Source organism: Mizuhopecten yessoensis, unplaced genomic scaffold, assembly GCF_002113885.1.
Source record: "Mizuhopecten yessoensis strain PY_sf001 unplaced genomic scaffold, ASM211388v2 scaffold9109, whole genome shotgun sequence".
Taxonomy (NCBI): domain Eukaryota; kingdom Metazoa; phylum Mollusca; class Bivalvia; order Pectinida; family Pectinidae; genus Mizuhopecten; species Mizuhopecten yessoensis.
This window is the reverse complement of record NW_018407883.1, coordinates 1,168,396-1,189,875: the sequence shown is the minus strand read 5'-3', so window position 1 is coordinate 1,189,875 and position 21,480 is coordinate 1,168,396. Positions and strand designations below refer to the sequence as shown.

The following is a 21,480-nucleotide window of genomic DNA, read 5'->3' as shown; positions in this document are numbered from 1 at the left end:
TTTCTTGTGTCTATCTTGACATCGTCCTTAAAAACATTAGCTGTTAATAGGACGGAAAGCCACTACAAACAAAACAACAAAATACAGCATTGTACCAACGTTGGCACAGCAAACTTTGTTCGTTGGTGTAACGTTGGCCCGATGTCAAATATGCACCACAATTAAGCATTAGCCCAACATAGTTTTATAGTTAAGTTGTTGGGCCAACGGTGGTCCAACATGTTGGCCCAACGTCATTTTCAAAAGATGGCCCAACCAACCCTGATGCATTGGGCCAACGTTAGGCCAACGTATGTCTGCTATCTGCTATACTTGTCGCATAGACGTGTCACTTTCCCTTTGATCTAGCTATGGTATAACCAACTTATTTTACACAGTTTTACTAATACCATATGGTATTAGTGAGGCTCCTCCCCTATACTGAATACAATAGAATTATCCATTCTCATTGGTCAGCCTATGAAAGTGTACAGTGGCCTTTTAGTGAATGTTAATAGGATATCGACACCGTGGGAAATAGCTAAATATACAAATCAGGGACAGTATACGTCCCTGTACAAATACAGGGAGTTCAAATACATTGTATTAAGCAACATTGTTGCAAACAATTCAACAAATTGCGCCTTTACAGACAGGTTCCACGGTCAATCTTTTTTCCGTTTTGTAAGTTAAAGTCTTAGCATAAACTGGTACTAGTCGGTCTTTTAATTAAAAGACACTTGGCAATTGTGAAACACATTTCTGGACATATTAGAAATATCAGCAAATGGAACATGGTCCTTTTCTGTAGGCATGTTAATATTCACATTAGTAGGCTTAATATCTGAGTTACCATTTTGACATGTAGCGCCCTCAATTTTTACCATTTTCTGGACCACTTTCAATGAGAGTCATCGACTGAGACAAATGAATTGCGTCCAGGTCGTCAAAGTCAATGTGTGCCAAACTTGGCCTCGAGTTTGAGATTAAGTCCGACATGATGCAATTTTTTTTCTAATGACCAAATGTTCTCTTAGATTGTTACGTGACACTTTATGCGACAAGTCGGTTACATCATAGGCCTCGCAATATGTCAGTTATCGTACTCGAGGGGTGGAGCTTACATCCCTCGCGCTACGCGCTCGAGAAGTAGCTCTGCCCCTCTCGTACAATAACTGACATATTGCTCGGTTCCTATGATATAACCAATATATATATATATAGTTACCATGTTCCTTCGCGGGCTCCGCTATAGCTATACATGTAGCTTGTTTGTTGTTTTCTGTTTGCTTTTTATCATATGTCCAGTGGCGGATCCAGAGACCTGTCTGGGGGGGGGGTTCCAAATTTCCTGGGGGGGTTTCCAGGTGGGGCAAAATTGAGGAAAATGTTGAAAATACATGATTTTCAAAGAAACTTCTCAGGCTGGGGGTTTTTCCTGAAGCCCAAATGTCTGCCGCAAAAATAGCTACATCGCTAATGTTTCTCTGTTTGATATATGCGACGTTAAATAAAGTTTCTTGTATCTTGTTTCCCTTGTAACATAGACCTACCTTTTCCCCCTATCTGAAAATCGACTCGCCTGTCATGAAATCCTAATCGAGGTTACACGACAGGATATTGTGGTTGGACTATTCCAATAGAGTGAACCTTGTACATTGTTAGTTGATTTTCCCCCGTGAAATGGCGAAGCGACACTTAGTTAGAATCTGTGGCCGCCGTACCAGCGTTAGGAGTATAGCCCAAACAGTATTTGTTGGCTTTAGTTTGATTTTCGTTCTACGTCATATTGACCTAGGCAACAGAAACGCAGGTAAGCTATTCAAGTTCAATTACAGTTTTTATTTCGGGGGTATACATAAATATAATACATAATATTACCTACATATTAATTTGGAGAGTGATCTCTCATGACAAGCATACAGAACACAGAAAGTAACACATACATCTAGCTAACATCCACAAGTTTGGATACATGTCATGTGTTTACATTATACAAACATGTTTTTTAAGACATTCTTGCTGTGTGCATATAAATGTAGAAAGTTTGTTATTTGATTATCATTGTTTCCCCAAAATATAGACCTGTGGAAGTGATTTGGTTATCGAGTATTTAGAATAATGTAAACTATGACATTTTTTTAAACATTTTGTTGAAGATATTGTTGATTTTGGCTATAAAGAGGCATTTGAACACAGAATATATTTTTTGTACACGCATAGCTTTGAATATTGCATATAATGAAAAGTAAACTGTATATATACATGCATGTATAACAGGAAAGAGAATAGTGTGCTTCCACCGGGGATCGAATCCTCGATCTCCAGGTTCCTAGTCGGACGCTCTACCACTGAGTTAAAGGGAAATTCCCTCTTGCTCGAAGCTAGAAGGCGACCTTAATCCTATATATACAATTAAAACCTGCCACACTACTCCCCCCTTTTTAAATGTGTTCGCCCTCAAACACCACAACCCAGGTTCTAACTCCCTGTCACCACAGGGAGGGCCACGGACACCATTTGTAACAGGAAAGAGAATAGTGTGCTTCCACCGGGGATCGAATCCTCGATCTCCAGGTTCCTAGTCGGACGCTCTACCACTGAGTTAAAGGGATATTCCCTCATGCTCGAAGCTAAAAGGCGACCTTAATCCTATATATACAATTAAAACCTGCCACACTACTCCCCCCTTTTTAAATGTGTTCGCCCTCAAACACCACAACCCAGGTTCTAACTCCCTGTCACCACAGGGAGGGCCACGAACACCATTTGTAACAGGAGAGAGAATAGTGTGCTTCCACCGGGGATCGAATCCTCGATCTCCAGGTTCCTAGTCAGACGCTCTACCACTGAGTTAAAGGGAAATTCCCTCTTGCTAGAAGCTAGAAGGCGACCTTAATCCTATATATACAATTAAACCCTGCCACACTACTCCCCCCTTTTTAAATGTGTTCCCCCTCAAACCCCACAACCCAGGTTCTAACTCCCTGTCATCACAGGGAGGGCCACGAACACCATTTGTAACAGGAAAGAGAATAGTGTGCTTCCACCGGGGTTCGAATCCTCGATCTCCAGGTTCCTAGTCAGACGCTCTACAACTGAGCTAAAGGGAAATTCCCTCTTGCTCGAAGCTAGACGGCGACCTTAATCCTATATATACAATTAAAACCTGCCACACTACTCCCGCCTTTTTAAATGTGTTCGCCCTCAAACACCACAACCCAGGTTCTAACTCCCTGTCATCACAGGGAGGGCCACAAACACCATTTGTAACAGGAAAGAGAATAGTGTGCTTCCACCGGGGATCAAATCCTCGATCTCTAGGTTCCTAGTCGGACGCTCTACCACTGAGTTAAAGGGAAATTCCCTCTTGCTCGAAGCTAGAAGGCGACCTTAATCCTATATATACAATTAAAACCTGCCACACTACTCCCCCCTTTTTAAATGTGTTCGCCCTCAAACACCACAACCCAGGTTCTAACTCCCTGTCATCACAGGGAGGGCCACAAACACCATTTGTAACAGGAAAGAGAATAGTGTGCTTCCACTGGGGATCAAACCCTCGATCTCCAGGTTCCTAGTCGGACGCTCTACCACTGAACTAAAGGGAAATTCTCTCTAGCTCGAAGCTAGAAGGCGACCTTAATCCTTATGTGTACAATTAAAACTTGCCACACATATATACACGTGAAGTATCCATGTGCAGCGATGTAGTCAAATTATCTAGAAAAAAGTAAGAAAATGCATCAAATATCCAGAAAGAATAGATAACATGCACGTATTTCCATTGAATTTACCACAACTTAGCACAAAGTCAACAAGGCTGACTGAAGATGGGTTAAAAGCATGTGTAGTAGAACTGGACCTGGGTGATCGTCGACGCCGACCAGGTAGCTCAATTGGTAGAGCGTCCAAGGGCGTAGCATCCATAGAAAAATAAAGTCTGGGCTTACACATGAAAAATCTGTGTATACCAAATGTCTAACAATGACAATTTAACAATAACAAAAGATGACATCATGTAATCAAGATAATAATATTATTTGTATTTAATCATTTACTAAATACGTATAATACTATAACATCCTTTCCGGAATCATGTTTGTCTATTACTTCCAATCCATTTTTTCCGGTGTTATGTTGTGGTCCGGTAAATTACAAACATCAATTGACAAAATGAAGAAAGCAGCTAATACTTCCACGTCAAAATAGTAAAAAATACTATCATAAATTGTCTCTCTTGAACTTTAAATGGTCGTAACGCTTTCTCTGGGATAGAATATCAAGCTTATCTTTTCCTAAATAATTACCACCATCTACTTTCATTTTCTGATGGATTGTACAATTTTTACCCGATACTTAAAAACAAAATATCTGAAATAAAGCCACACGAGACTGAGTCGTCCCTTGAGAAAAGTGTTTTTGAAAAACTGTGCAGGCAGAAAGCATATCATACATTTGTACGTTTTCCACTAAAGATGCACATATGGTTTGCGTTGCATACCTCAGTCATTCCTACAGAAGACAAAGGATTTAGAAGAATTTGCTATATTGTTTCCTCTATTGGGCCCCGTCCCTCTGCCCCCCAGGAGGGCCACACTCACTATTTATATAAAATTGAGTCCCTTTTGACTTAAAGGATGCTCCAGACCAAATTCAGATGAAATCCCTTAATCCCATGGTAGAAGAAGGATTTTAAAGATTTACCTCTACTTCCCCTATTGGGCCCCGCCTCTCTTTGCCCAGGGGGGCCACACCCACCGTTTATACAAAATTGAGTCCCCTTGGCCCAAGGATGCTCTTAGACTAAATTAGGACAAAATCCTTTTTATTCCTAGGTAGAAGAAGTATTTTAAAGGTTTTACCTCTATTTCCCCTATTGGCCCCGCCCCTCTACCCTCAGGGGTGCCACAGCCATCGTTTATACAAAACTGAGTCCCCTTGACCTAAGAATGTTCCAGACCAAATTAAGTAAAAATCTGTTAAAGGAAAAGTTAACAGACGGACGGACACTGCGGTATGGCATAAGCTCACCATGGTCCTTCGGACCAGGTGAGCTAAAAATGCATTATATTATCACTGCTTCAGTATTTTTGTAATACATATCTTGTGGGAAAACAGGGATAACAAAAAATCGTAACTTCCTGTGCTATTGTAATATTGTCAATGGAAACTATAATGCTCATTTATTGTCTAATACTGCGAACTTAAAATGACATCCGAACCAACATACCATGTACTCAGTACCGACATACCATGTACTCGAAACCAATCAACATACCATGTACTCCGTACTGACATATCATGTACTCCGTACCAACATACCATGTACTCTGTACCGACATATCATCTACTCCATACTGACATATCATGTACTCGGTACCAACATATTATGTACTGCGTACTGAGATATCATTAACTCCGTACTGACATATCATGTACTCTGTACCGACATACCATGAACTCTGTACAGACATATCATGTACTGCGTACTGAGATATCATTTACTCCGTACCGACATATCATCAACTGGACCGTACCAACATACCATGTACTCCGTACCAACATACCATGTACTCCGTACCAACATACCATGAACTCTGTACGGACATATCATGTACTCCGTACCACCATACCAGGTACTCTGTACCGACATAACCATGAACTCTGTACCGACATATCATGTACTCTGTACCAACATACCATGCATGTACTCTGTACCGACATATCATGTACTCCATACTGATATATCATGTACTCTGTACTGACATACCATGAACTCTGTAAGGACATATCATGTACTCCAAACAGACATACCATGTACTCTGTACCGACATATCATGTACTCCGTACCTTCATATCATGTACTCCGTACCAACATATCATGTACTCCAAACAGACATACCATGTACTCTGTACCGACATATCATGTACTCCGTACCGACATACCATGAACTCTGTACAGACATATCATGTACTGCGTACTGAGATATCATGTACTCTGAACTGACATACCATTTACTCCGTACCGACATATCATGACCTCCATACTAACATATCATGTACTCCGTACCTTCATATCATGTAGTCCGTACCAACATATCATGTACTCCGTACCTTCATATCATGTACTCCGTACCAGCATATCACATACTCTGTTTCGACATACCATGAAATCTGTACAGACATATCATGTACTGCGTACTGAGATATCATGTACTCTGAACTGACATACCATTTACTCCGTACCGACATATCATGACCTCCATACTAACATATCATGTAATCCGTACCGACATACCATGTTCTCCTTACCGACATACCATGTACTCCATACTGACATATCATGTACTCTGTAAAGAAATATCATGTACTCCGTACCAACATACCATGCATGTACAAACATACCATGTACTCTGTACGGACATATCATGTACTCCGTACTGACATACCATGTACTCTGTACCGACATAACATGTACTCCGTACCAACATATCATGTACTCCGTACCAATATCATGTATTCCGTACTGACATATCATGTACTCTGTATGGACATATCATTTACTTCGTACCGACATACCATGTACTCCATACTGACATATCATGTACTCTGTAAAGAAATATCATGTACTTCGTACCAACATATCATGTACTGCGTACTGAGATATCATGTACTCTGAACTGACATACCATGTACTCCGTACCGACATATTATGAACTCCATACTAACATATCATGTAATCCGTACCGACATACCATGAACTCTGTACAGACATATCATGTACTCTGTACTGTCATATCATGTACTCCGTACTGACATATCATGTATCTGTACTGACATATCATGTACTCTGTACGGACATATCATTTACTCCGTACCGACATATCATGTACTCCGTACTGACATATCATTAAAGTAAATAGACAATCAGTTCAGGGAAACAAAGATAGGATTTTCAACGACACAGATATTTGCACCGGAGATGCTGACCAAACAAATTTTAAGCTGAGTTTTCTTTCCGTTTCATTTCATTTGCTTTTATTTATTTGTGATACATATACATTTGTACACGTTCTTAATATCATTTACCTCATTCTACTTTATTGTGTTTTTAATTTCAATTTTATTCACTTAAATATCATTTCTTCGTTTCTGTTTCTGACAAGATGTTACCTTATTTTGCTTCGTCTGGATATAATCTTTACGCCAAATCAGCTTATGTATACCTCAAAGAGATGCAAGATCTTGACAAAAATCATTGATCAGTTCATGCAAAGTTCCAGGAGAGCCTTCATGTCATCAGAAGAAGTGACATAACCTCTATTTTGGCATTGGCATTCCTCGCTGAACTAAACCCTGCAAGACTCTTCCCTGAGAAACATTGAAACAGGTGTGGTAGCAGACAAAAATGAAAACGCTGACAGAGCGAAATATGTCGGGACTAAGGTGGTACAGTCCTTAGCTGGAAACAGAATCCTTGACTTGAGTTTCAAAAAGTCTAACTATATACATTGTCACCATGAACGCAAAGACCATGAGTGTCAAAATAGACGGAGACGTTGTTCAGGTCGACCCACAACTACTGTCTCAGCGTCTTACAACAGCAGCACACAGTCAATCTGATGAAATATCAGAGGTGTTCAAATATGAAATATGTAGTTTTCCGTCAAGCTTGTTGCAAGAGGCTGGTCTCACAAATGTTCTGGACGGAAGTTCCCTCTAACAGCGTTTTCCATGGATGACGGGTGACTCCTTTCCGACCATATGCCAAACATAAGTCAAATATGTACGGCAACAATATAGCGATGCCATTGTGGTTTTTGATGGCTATCCTCAAGGGCCTTCAACCAGGGATGTCAAGCACATACGACAAATGAAAGCGACAGTCCAACAGAAGGTCAATTTCACAGACGGCATGCCATGCAAATGAAAATAGAGACATTTCTAACCAGTATTGACAACAAGCAAAACTTTTATCAACCTTCTAAGCCAGAAGCTTCGTGACAGCGGCTGTACCACCGTTCATGCTGAGGGATATGCAGACAAATTGATTGTGACAACAGCGGTTGCGTGTTCATCCATAAAGACTTGTTCTGATTGGAGAGGATACAGACCTGCTTGTGCTGTTGTGCTACCATGCTGATATTAACGCATACAAGTTGTACTTCCGGTCAGAGATACACTCCCAACTTACCAAGATCTGGGATATCCAGAAAACAAAGTCTGTACTTGGACAGGAACTGTGTCAGTTACTTCCGGTCATTCACGCCATGACAGGATGCGATACAACGTCTAGACTGTTTGACATTGGCAAAGGCGCAGCGTTGAAAAAAATCCGCACCCATCCATATTAATAGGGACTTGCCGAAAACTTCATTTGCAATGATTCAAATGTGAATGCGTTAGTAAAAGCTTGAGAGGAAATCATTGCGTTTCTATATGGGGGTATGATGCATGAGGGTCTTGATCTTCTGAGGTTTCACCTGAAAGACAATCACTTCTACAATGTTTTACGAGTTTAACGCCTACTTCAGATGCTGCGACATTTCACAGTAAGCGAGTGTTTCTGCAATGCATTCAGTGGGTTACGACTGATTGTGATGCGAAGGGAAATTGCACGCAACAAAATCAAACCTATCGCATGCGCTGGAACAATTGCTAAAGATAATTATATACTTAATATATAGTGTATGCACTTTCGAGGATTGGACGACAGATTGTATATACCGCCCGATAGAGAGGCATTAGTGACACTAAATTACTACCATTAACAAGCAATACAATTAATTTTCTTTAGTATAATCAGTAAATCAATATGGTATACCCTATTATTATAAAACTGAGCATTGTTTTATCTTCAATTTGCAATATCATGTACGGGTGTAGGTAGTTTAATTAAACATCTATCGAGAAAATTGTGCTTAAATCCATCTATATACAAATATTGGCTAAGATTTCACCAGTTTTAAATACTATTCTTGTCTGTTTACGTCTCTATATTTGATTTTTATGTTGTTACAACATTCAATATGTAAAAAGAACACAAGAACAACTCAAATGCAACTTTTTTATTTAATTTGTATTTTTATCATCATTTTATGCTCAAATATCTATAATTTTGCAAGGGGAGATAATTATTGTCTTTTGATGACGTCATCAATCAACAAATTAGATAGAAGTTAATATATTAAGAAAGAAGGTTACCATACCTTTAAACTGCTATTATATCATATTTTAGTAAGTTGATAATTTAATGAAGAAGATATACAGACGAATAGTGTACCCCTACCCCCTAATATAAGCTAAATTTGTATTGGCACCGGGTGGGTATGATATTGGCAATTTTGAGCACTTTTTTTTTTACTGAAAACCTGATATTTTGTATATGTTGTTCACTATGTATTCAAGACTAGAAAAAATATAAGAATACATTTTATGTTCTATTTTTGTCTATTTTATTGGCTAATTTTACTGGACTATAACTGGTGTGAACAGGAAACTTGTATAAACATGACCTTCAACTACGTCATAATAAATACATGTTTATATTTAAACAGGAAACCTGTATAAACCCTTCATTCAACTGTGGTATAATAAATACATTTTTATATTTATACCTGTGTAAACAGGAAACCTGTATAAACCCTACCTTCAACTACGTCATAATAAATACATGTTTATATTTATACCTGTGTAAACTGTTGAGGAAACCTGAATTAACCTGACCTTCAACTGCTTCATAATAAATACATGTTTATATTTATACCTGTGTAAACAGGAAACCTGTATAAACCCGACCTTCAACTACGTCATAATAAATACATGTTTATATTTATACCTGTGTAAACAGGAAACCTGAATGAACCTGACCTTCAACTGCTTCATAATAAATACATGTTTATATTTATACCTGTGTAAACAGGAAACCTGTATAAACCCGACCTTCAACTACGTCATAATAAATACATGTTTATATTTATACCTGTGTAAACAGGAAACCTGAATGAACCTGACCTTCAACTGCGTCATAATAAATACATGTTTATATTTATACCTGTGTAAACAGGAAACCTGTATAAACCCGACCTTCAACTACGTCATAATAAATACATGTTTATATTTATACCTGTGTAAACAGGAAACCTGAATGAACCTGACCTTCAACTTCGTCATAATAAATACATGTTTATATTTATACCTGTGTAAACAGGAAACCTGTATAAACCCGACCTTCAACTACGTCATAATAAATACATGTTTATATTTATACCTGTGTAAACAGGAAACCTGAATGAACCTGACCTTCAACTTCGTCATAATAAATACATGTTTATATTTATACCTGTGTAAACAGGAAACCTGAATGAACCTGACCTTCAACTTCGTCATAATAAATACATGTTTATATTTATACCTGTGTAAACAGGAAACCTGTATAAACCTGACCTTCAACTACGTCATAATAAATACATGTTTATATTTATACCTGTGTAAACAGGAAACCTGTATAAACCTGACCTTCAACTACGTCATAATAAATACATGTTTATATTTATACCTGTGTAAACAGGAAACCTGAATGAACCTGACCTTCAACTACGTCATAATAAATACATGTTTATATTTATACCTGTGTAAACAGGAAACCTGTATAAACCTGACCTTCAACTACGTCATAATAAATACATGTTTATATTTATACCTGTGTAAACAGGCAACCTGTATAAACCCTACATTCAACTATGTTATAATATATACATGTTTATATTTATACCTGTGTAAACAGGTAACCTGTAAAAACCCTACCTGCAACTTAGTCATAATAAATACATGTTTATATTTATACCTGTGTAAACAGGAAACCTGAATGAACTTGACCTTCAACTACGTCATAATAAATACATGTTTATATTTATACCTGTGTAAACAGGAAACCTGAATGAACCTGACCTTCAACTACGTCATATTAAATACATGTTTATATTTATACCTGTTTAAACAGGAAACCTGTATAAACCCTACATTCAACTATGTTATAATATATACATGTTTATATTTATATCCTTGTAAACAGGAAACCTGTATAAACCCTACATTCAACTATGTTATAATAAATACATGTTTATATTTATACCTGTGTAAACAGGAAATCTGTATAAACCCTACATTCAACTATGTTATAATATATACATATTTATATTTATACCCGTGTAAACAGGAAACCTGAATGAACCTGACCTTCAACTGCTTCATATATATATACATGTCTATATAGCTAATATTTATACCTGTGTAAACAGGAAACTTGTATAAACTGGACATTCAACTTCTGGTAATGTTTACACGTTGATGATGTACCCGAGAACCTGTGAGTGAATGCTAACACGACTTTTGATTATGGCCTACTATATATACGTGTATGTATCTTAAATCTGTATAAAGAGATAATCTGTATAGTTCCGATATTTAACTACCTCCTAATGTATATATACTTAAACAATAACTGGTTGCCTGGATGCGGGTTTTATGGTAGATTTGCCAGAGGCCACTTGTAATTATATCAACAATAATTACATCCAGACAACCAGGTATTTTTTATATTTACATATTTTTCTTTTTAAGACATATTCCTACAAAAACAATTTGCCCTGTCTCAAAATACATTTCAGGCGGCCATTTTGTTTGTTTACATATTCCTACACCTGAAACAGGCAGTTGTAATTATAGTCGAGCAGTTGTAATTATAGCCTATATAATTGCACTTGCCCTCTAACACTGTTGTAATGGGACGGCGGGGGGGCAAATGTAAATATATATATATAAAACAAAGCATGAAGACTACATTACTGTAAAACAAAACACCAAGACTACATTACTACAGGAGGAACAAAACTCTTTACCGATATATATATATATATATATTGTTTTAGATACAATTATTTTATGTACTTACAACTCTTTAATCATAAAAGCTAAATAGCTTGAACATTTCAGTATTGACTGTATATTTTCGAATTGTATTGTAAGTTCTTTGTTGTAGATTGTTTGTTTTTAGTTTTAGAAGGCCTTCGCCCTGTTACTACAAGGGAGCACGCTATATTTTCCATAAGTGACCAGCTCCGTCTAAGATGTGAGGAAAGACACTCCACTCTGTATTTGACTTCCACAGAGGATGAACAGGTTCTATCGGTAAAGTCTGATGACCGATGTTTCTCACGTGCCTTACGAAACTACTGTCCGGAGACTCCCGGGAGGAGGGTTCCTAACATTGTACACTATATTTGGTTTGGCATAAAGAATATGACATTTTATCAATTAGTGAGTTTCCTCAGCGTCCAAAAATTCCAGAAACCATGTGTGATTCTTGTGCATGGAAACGTTGTTCCCATTGGACCTTACTGGAGACATTTGGTTCATAATGCGTCCAATATCGTCCACGTGAAAATGACACCTCCATATCGTGTAACGAATGGCCACATTCTTCGTACCATGACCCACAAATCCAACATTGCGAGACTGATGGTGCTACAAGGTAACAGTTTCAATAATTTCCTTCACACTGTATTTATTAGGTCACCTGAGACAAAGTCTCAAGTGACCTATTGCAATCGCCTTTTGTCCGGTGTCATACATAAAATGTACCTCCTGCTTAAATAGTATCCGAAAAGTAACCCCCCCCCCAGTATAAAAGTACCCCCTATGAAAAAAAAATATGTTTCAAAATTTTCTATCAATAACAGTTCAGAAGTTGATCAGAAGGTTACAGTTGCATGTTAATTCACCCCTACCCCACCAATCCCCACCCCCGGGGCCAGAAAATTATGCCAAAATAATTCTCAATCACTGGACACAAGTCTGGGGAGTCAAGTAGAAACATTTACAGTTATGTTGTAGTCATTACCCAACCTCTCTTCAACTCTCCAACCCCCGGATAATTTTTATACACCAAACCAAAATGTACCCCCCTATGAAAAAACGATTTTTCTCTTTTTTTTATGTAATTGAGTTCAGAACTTGAACAGGACATTACAGGGGAATAGTAATCTACCCCTACTCAATTCCCCAGCCCCCGGATACTTTTTTTACCCTGACCAAAAAGTACCCCCCTATGAAAAATCTCATATTTCTGTATTTTTTATACAATTGACTGCAGAATTTGAACAGGACATTACAGGTGAATATTTATTTACCCCTACCCCACCAATCCCCACCCCCGGGGCCCGGAATTTATGCCAAAACAATTTTTAATCACTGGACACAATAAGGATTGGGGAGTCATGTAAAAACATTTAGTTATGTTATAGTCATTACCCAACCTATCTTCAACTCCCCACCCCCCAGATACTTTTTTTACGCTCGACCAAAATGTACCCCCGGATACTTTTTATACCCTGACAAAAAAGTACCCCCCTATGAAAAATCTCATATTTCTGTTTTTTTATACATTTAAGTGCAGAACTTGAACAGGACATTACAGGGAAATATTTATCCACCCCTACCCCACCAATCCCCACCCCCAGGGCCAGGAATTTATGCCAAAATAATTTTTAAACACTGGACACAATAAGGATTGGGGAGTCATGTAAAAACATTTAGTTATGTTATAGTCATTACCCAACCTATCTTCAACTCCCCACCCCCCAGATACTTTTTTTACACTCGACCAAAATGTACCCCCGGATACTTTTTATACCCTGACAAAAAAGTACCCCCCTATGAAAAATCTCATATTTCTGTTTTTTTATACAATTAAGTGCAGAACTTGAACAGGACATTACAGGGAAATATTTATCCACCCCTACCCCACCAATCCCCACCCCCAGGGCCAGGAATTTATGCCAAAATAATTTTTAAACACTGGACACAATAAGGATTGGGGAGTCATGTAAAAACATTTAGTTATGTTATAGTCATTACCCAACCTATCTTCAACTCCCCACCCCCCAGATACTTTTTTTACACTCGACCAAAATGTACCCCCGGATACTTTTTATACCCTGACAAAAAAGTACCCCCCTATGAAAAATCTCATATTTCTGTTTTTTTATACAATTAAGTGCAGAACTTGAACAGGACATTACAGGGAAATATTTATCCACCCCTACCCCACCAATCCCCACCCCCAGGGCCAGGAATTTATGCCAAAATAATTTTTAAACACTGGACACAATAAGGATTGGGGAGTCATGAAGAAACATTTAGTTATGTTATAGTCATTACCCAACCTATCTTCAACTCCCCACCCCCCAGATACTTTTTTAACACTCGACCAAAATGTACCCCCGGATACTTTTTATACCCTGACAAAAAAGTACCCCCCTATGAAAAATCTCATATTTCTGTTTTTTTTATACAATTAAGTGCAGAACTTGAACAGGACATTACAGGGAACTATTTATCAACCCCTACCCCACCAATCCCCACCCCCAGGGCCAGGAATTTATGCCAAAATAATTTTTAAACACTGGACACAATAAGGATTGGGGAATCATGAAGAAACATTTACAGTTATGTTATAGTCATTACCCAACCTATCTTCAATTCCCCACCCCCCGGATACTTTTTATACACCCGACCAAAATGTACCCCAGATACTTTTTATACCATGACCAAAAAGTACCCCCCTATGAAAAAATGATTTTCCTCTTTTTTTTTTTTCATTTATGTTCAGAATTTGATCAGGATGTAACAGTTGAATATTTATCCACCCCTATCTCACCAATCCCCACCCCCGGGCCAGGAAATTATGCCAAAATAATTTTTCAACACTGGACACAATAAGATAAGGTTTGGGGAGTCATGTAAAAACATTTAGTTATGTTATAGTCATTACCCAACCTATCTTCAACTCCCCACCCCCCAGATACTTTTTTTACACTCGACCAAAATGTACCCCCGGATACTTTTTATACCCTGACAAAAAAGTACCCCCCTATGAAAAATCTCATATTTCTTTTTTTTTATACAATTAAGTGCAGAACTTGAACAGGACATTACAGGGAAATATTTATCCACCCCTACCCCACCAATCCCCACCCCCAGGGCCAGGAATTTATGCCAAAATAATTTTTAAACACTGGACACAATAAGGATTGGGGAGTCATGTAAAAACATTTAGTTATGTTATAGTCATTACCCAACCTATCTTCAACTCCCCACCCCCCAGATACTTTTTTTACACTCGACCAAAATGTACCCCCGGATACTTTTTATACCCTGACAAAGAAGTACCCCCCTATGAAAAATCTCATATTTTTGTTTTTTTTATACAATTAAGTGCAGAACTTGAACAGGACATTACAGGGAAATATTTATCCACCCCTACCCCACCAATCCCCACCCCCAGGGCCAGGAATTTATGCCAAAATAATTTTTAAACACTGGACACAATAAGGATTGGGGAGTCATGAAGAAACATTTAGTTATGTTATAGTCATTACCCAACCTATCTTCAACTCCCCACCCCCCAGATACTTTTTTACACTCGACCAAAATGTACCCGCGGATACTTTTTATACCCTGACCAAAAAGTACCCCCCTATGAAAAATCTCATATTTCTGTATTTTTTATACAATTGAGTGTAGAATTTGAACAGGACATTACAGGTGAATATTTATCTACCCCTACCCCACCGATCCCCACCCCCGGGGCCCGGAATTTATGCCAAAACATTTTTTAATCACTGGACACAATAAGGATTGGGGAGTCATGTAAAAACATTTAGTTATCAGTGCTCCAGATAACTTTTGAACATGTGGGTTTTTCACCCCTACCTCTCCAAAGTGTTGGGGTGAAAACTTAAATTTTAAACCATGAAGTGCTGTAAAAGCAACGTTACCTGAAAATGTTGAAATAAGATGAATAATTTGTATGTGTTATTCTTATAGTATACGGTTAAGAATGACTCAAATTCATATTTTTGTGTTGTCTTGACATGTGGTATTATTTTTCCATTTCACTGTGATTGTGTTTAAATGTTTAAACCCAAAACTCAATGAGTTGCATATTTTTTTCGTTTGAATAGTACACATATCCTTCTTCGTTTTTTATCATTCCATATTCGAACAGCCCTTCTTGGCTCAAAGTCAGTTCAGGTCCTAACATGTTGATTTTCATCAATGTATTGACAGTTGCTGCTTTGAGAGAGCATCTTAACCGTGACTTTAGGCGGTTTTGCACACTGAATGATCGTTCACATTCTATTGATGTTATACACAAGGTTAATGCAATTTGTGCTAAAACAGAAAAGTTTGGAATCATTTTTGAATGAAGTAAAACTACCCGCCGATTGTTGACATTTTGATAGCGCCATAATTTAATTCTCTCTCGTGTTAGCGTTTGTAACAGGAGGCATTGATATGCAAGCGTCTCGGTGACTCACTGTAAGCGTATTATAATATGCTAAATTGGACCCGGAGACTGACGCAATGTTCCGGATTTTGCTTGCGTGAATTAAGCAAGTTCATTTTTTTCTTTTGCGTAATTTGTGAAATATCGTACGTGAATACGCATTCACGCAAGCTATCTGGAGCACTGGTTATGTTATAGTCATTACCCAACCTATCTTCAACTCCCCACCCCCCAGATACTTTTTTTACACTCGACCAAAATGTACCCCCGGATACTTTTTATACCCTGACAAAAAGTACCCCCCTATGAAAAATCTCATATTTCTGTTTTTTTTTATACAATTAAGTGCAGAACTTGAACAGGACATTACAGGGAAATATTTATCAACCCCTAGCCCACCAATCCCCACCCTTGCATGCTTAGATGAAGGACTACCAAGTTTATTCAAATGAATGACCTTGACCAACGTTCAAGGTGACAGGGGTCAAATGTCTTAAAATCTTCAAACAACTTCTCAATAACCAAAAGGCCCAGGGTACTGAAATTGGGCCTGTCGCATGCTGGGATGAAGGTCTACCAAGTTAGTTCAAATGAATGTCCTTGATCCACTTTCAACTTATGTCCTTGTTTGACAATCAAGGTCACATGCATCATATGTTTAAATCTTTTAATAGGTTCTTATGAAATCTTAAGATTACAAGTGTGAGATTAATACCAGGTGAGCGATGCAGGCCCATTGGGCCTCTTGTTTTCTTATTGAATCAGAATTGTTCTTGAGAAACATTGCATGAAAATGACCTATCTATAAATACTGCCAATGTGATGGTAAAGAGTATGTCCTTTTATTCCAACTATTTCTCCAAAGCAATGTTGTTTATTTAGTTTGTTAGTTCATTTATATACAAGTTAAATTCTCTGTAGTTGTTCTAGAGACTTGTTTTCTAAACTGATTATCATCAAACTTCTTGTCAATCATATATGAGAATGCAGCATAAAACAAGTTATCAATTTTATCAATTCATGGTTGCTTTTAGTTGATTGGTAGGGCTAAACATTTGTGTTTTGAGTTTTTTCAATTACTTTTTGAATTTTTTTTCTGAACAGATGTTGACCAATTGTCATACAATTATCAAGTATAGGTATAAAAATACACAGAGGTATTTGTATCCTAGACACTGCCTTTCATCTTCGAGATCTAAACATAAAAAAACATACGTTTCATTTTTAGCTCACCTGGCTCGAACGGCCAAGTGAGCTTATTCCCATGCCGCAGCGTCTGTCGTCCGTCATCCGTCAATTTTTTCCTTTAAAACGCTACTTGTCCTGAACGGCTCAAAGGATTTTGACCAAATTTGGTCTGGAGCATCATTGGCCAAAGGGGTCTCAGTTTTGTATAAACAGAGGGCATGGTCCCCCTGGGGGCAGAGGGGTGGGGCCATATAGGGGGAGAATAGGTAAATCTTTAAAAATCTTCTTCTTCTCAACCAAAATTTATTTTTGTTTATAATGTCAAATTATACTTTGAATATTACATGTTTATAACTTGATTGAAATTATAACCCTGAGTTGAAAATTTTGAGCCAGCCCTACCCCAAGCGCTGTAGGGTGGGGCCCAAAGGAGTCAGTGTGCTAAAATTTCTTCATTTTCCTTGTTTAGAATCAGAGGTGCTAGTTTTAAATAATTTTTAGTCTTAAATCTGTATGCTAGATATTGAATAAGGTGGTTTTATTGTTTTTTTGTCACATTGAATAATATTTCTGTTCGTGTTGAAAACAAAATCAACTCTCTGTATGAATATATCAGGTGACCGTTAAGACCCATGGGCCTCTTGTACTTGGTATTTTGGAGTCCAAAATTTATAGATAAACTTAACAATTAAAATTTACGCTTATAGAATTTATATTCACCTGATCATTTACTTGACAAAGACTCCAAATGACTTCTTCTACAGAATAATGTGTCCTTTTTACGGGTTTAAGGATCACTGTACTACGTCACTATGAATTGAAACCTTATTTGAGACATGAAGATAGCTTTGATAAATTATTTCTGAAAACTAAAACTTACCTTGCGGGACTTCAATTAAAACATAAAAAAGGTCAAATAGGAGTGTTTTGAGAATGAAAATGCAACATTGCCATATCAGGATTCAAACCAAAAACCTTTTAACGTCATGCTATCGCTCTAATTAACATAGCTACTACTACCTGATCAATGGAAGTACACGCATGTGGCACAGTTACAGAAAGGAGGCATGGTAGTCTAGTGGTAGGATGCTGGGCACGTGACCGAACGGTTAGGGTTTGAGTCACGGCATGGCACTGTGTTGTATCTTTGAGCAAGATACTTTACTCCGCTTGTTCCAGTCTACTCATCTGTAAACGAGTACGTATTTGGGCAGTGCTAGAATCGTATAATGCTAGCTGTGAGCGCCGAAAAGGCATCACCGGCTGTATGTTTCCCAGGGAAGTGACAAAGATATTGACTGGTTGCAAAGGCCTTATAACCACGGATGATAATTTGTGAACCGCTTTGAGACGACCTACACACTTTAAGATTGTGATAAAGCAGTATATAAGAACCTCAAATTAATATTAATTATTATTAAATCAAAAGTAAGGAGAGATTACTCTATCTGAAAACCTAGAGCGGGATTTTGCCTGCAGCGAGAAGGGATCTTTAATTTCTTGCAACAGCTAATTTTATTAAATGGCCTGTGTACCTTGCTGGTAAATGTATTCAAAAGCTCAAGTAGAGCCATGGACTAGGAAAATAGCAATTAGCCTGTCTGGTGTTTGAAGGTTATTGACATTCTTTGAATGCCTTTTTTGTTTTGTTTTGTTTTTGTGTCATCTGAAACGCGAGGCGACATAGGGGGCATCTTTGATTTCTATGACAATTTTGGCCGGATTGCAACGTAATCAGGGCTTATAGATTGGCTATTCCCGCCCGTCTGTCTGTCACTAAGGTTATTAATAAGAATGGTTAAGCTCAGTTTCCAAGTTATTGATTATTCCACATCAACTAAACTTGCATGGCTTGTGTATCTAAGGATGCTAATCACATGTGATGCTTCAGATGCTGCTTCTGACCTACATTTTCCGCTTGACGGACCAGGTTAAAAGGTTTGGTTGAGGTCAGGCCCCATCTGCACTAATGGTTCAGAAGATTGTTTTAGGTCACTTATCGAGTATTACTACTTGTCCTACATCAACGAAACTAGCATGGCTTAATTATGTATCTGAGGATGCTAATCACATGTGATGCTTCGGATGCTGCTTCTTACCTGCATTTTCCACTTGACTGACCAGTGAGGTTAAGAAGATTGGTTGAGGTTGGGCCCCATCCGCACTATGGTTAAAAAGATTGGTTAATAGGTCACTTACCAAGTAACTACTTGTCCTACATCAATAAAACTAGCATGGCTTAATTATGTATCTGAGGATGCTAATCACATGTGATGCTTCGGATGCTGCTTCTGAGCTTCATTTTCCGCTTGACTGACCATACAGGTTAAGAAGAATGGTTAAGGTCAATAACCAAGTAACTACTTGTTGTACATCAACTAAACTTGCATGGCTTATGTATCTAAGGATGCTAATCACATGTGATGCTTCAGATGCTGCTTCTGACCTACATTTTCCGCTTGACGGACCAGGTTAAAAGGTTTGGTTGAGGTCAGGCCCCATCTGCACTAATGGTTCAGAAGATTGTTTTAGGTCACTTACCAATTAGTAACAACTAAATTTCCATGACTTATGTATCTTTAAGGATGCTGATCACATACTATGCTTTACATGAAAATGTACTGGTGCAATCTGACAATATCTTGTTCAAGAAGTACTGGGCAGATATTTTAAGACATTCTTTTATAATATGAAAAGTGTTATTATTTAAACTGGAAGATTCCCACACATTTCCAAGACCAATTCTGTCTAATTCTTGTTTTACTCTCATTAACCAAATGTCATTTTTACAAAGAATATCATCATAGCATGACCTAAGAATACAATTCCCTACATTTCTCAGTTTTGTCCAATATTTAAATATACATATTTTTCTAACTTTTTGCATGGGGTATCTTCCAAGTTCATAATACACCGTAACATTACTAGTTTTATTATGTAATCCTAATATTTGTTTGCAGAATCTCACATGCCATTTTTCGATATCTGGTGCGGCATGGAAGCCCCAAACTTCTGCTCCATAACTTAAAAACTATTTACATAAGTATCAAAAACAGACAATTGAGTTTCTATGTTAAAATATTTTTTCTTACAAACATTTAATTATGCAAACAATGCTTTTCTCCCTTGGGCAGCAACTTGCTTTTGAGTTTGTCTAAATTTTCCATTAAAATTCAATACTACACCAAGGTAAATGAATTGATCAACAGCATCCAATTTATTTCCTTCGTAAAACCATATTTAATTTCCCCTTAATATCCCTCCGTTTCTAAACACGACAATTTAAGTTTTCCCAGTATTTACAGTGAAATCACATTTTTTTGTATAATTTGCAAGAGAGTCTAACATTGTTTGGAAACCCTCTGGTGTTTCAGATATAATCACCATATTATCTGCATACATAAGTAAAAACATATTGATATCCTGTATTTCAATGGATGGACAATTATCTGATAAAAACAGCATTTCACAATCATTAACATATATGGCAAACAAAAAGGTTGATAATATTTCCCTCTGAAATAATCCGTTTTCAATATCAAAAAATTCGGAGAGAGTACCATTATATTTAACACAACATTTCACACTTTTATATAATGATCTGATCACTTTAAGAAGTTTACCTTCAATACCTTCTTTTATCATTTATACCATAAATTCTGTCTGTTAATAAAATAGAACGCTTTTGTATAATCTAGAAAACAACAATAGAGACGTTTTTTTAGCTCACCTGGCACGAAGTGCCAAGTGAGCTTATGCCGTGGTGCGGCGTCCGTTGTCCGTCCATCGGTCCGTCAGTCGCTCCGTCAACTTTTCCTTTAAACAACTTCTTCTGAAGAACGGACAGGCCTAGAGTCATGATATTTGGCTGAAAGCTTCGTTGGTAGGAGCCCTACAAAGTTTGAGAACGAAAATGACCTTGACCTGTTTTCAAGGTCACAGGGGTCAAATATGTCAAA

General features: G+C 37.6%; 1 protein-coding gene across 1 annotated transcript in view; it reads left to right on the top strand.

Moving 5' to 3' along the window:
• The first annotated feature begins 1,618 nt into the window (after positions 1-1,618).
• Positions 1,619-21,480, top strand: part of LOC110457376 — a 25,214-nt gene continuing 5,352 nt past the window's right edge. The window contains exons 1-2 of the mRNA XM_021508622.1: positions 1,619-1,792; positions 12,038-12,514. Coding sequence (XP_021364297.1) covers positions 1,663-1,792; positions 12,038-12,514 — 607 coding nt within the window. The 5' untranslated portion in view covers positions 1,619-1,662. The remainder of the gene's footprint in view (positions 1,793-12,037; positions 12,515-21,480) is intronic.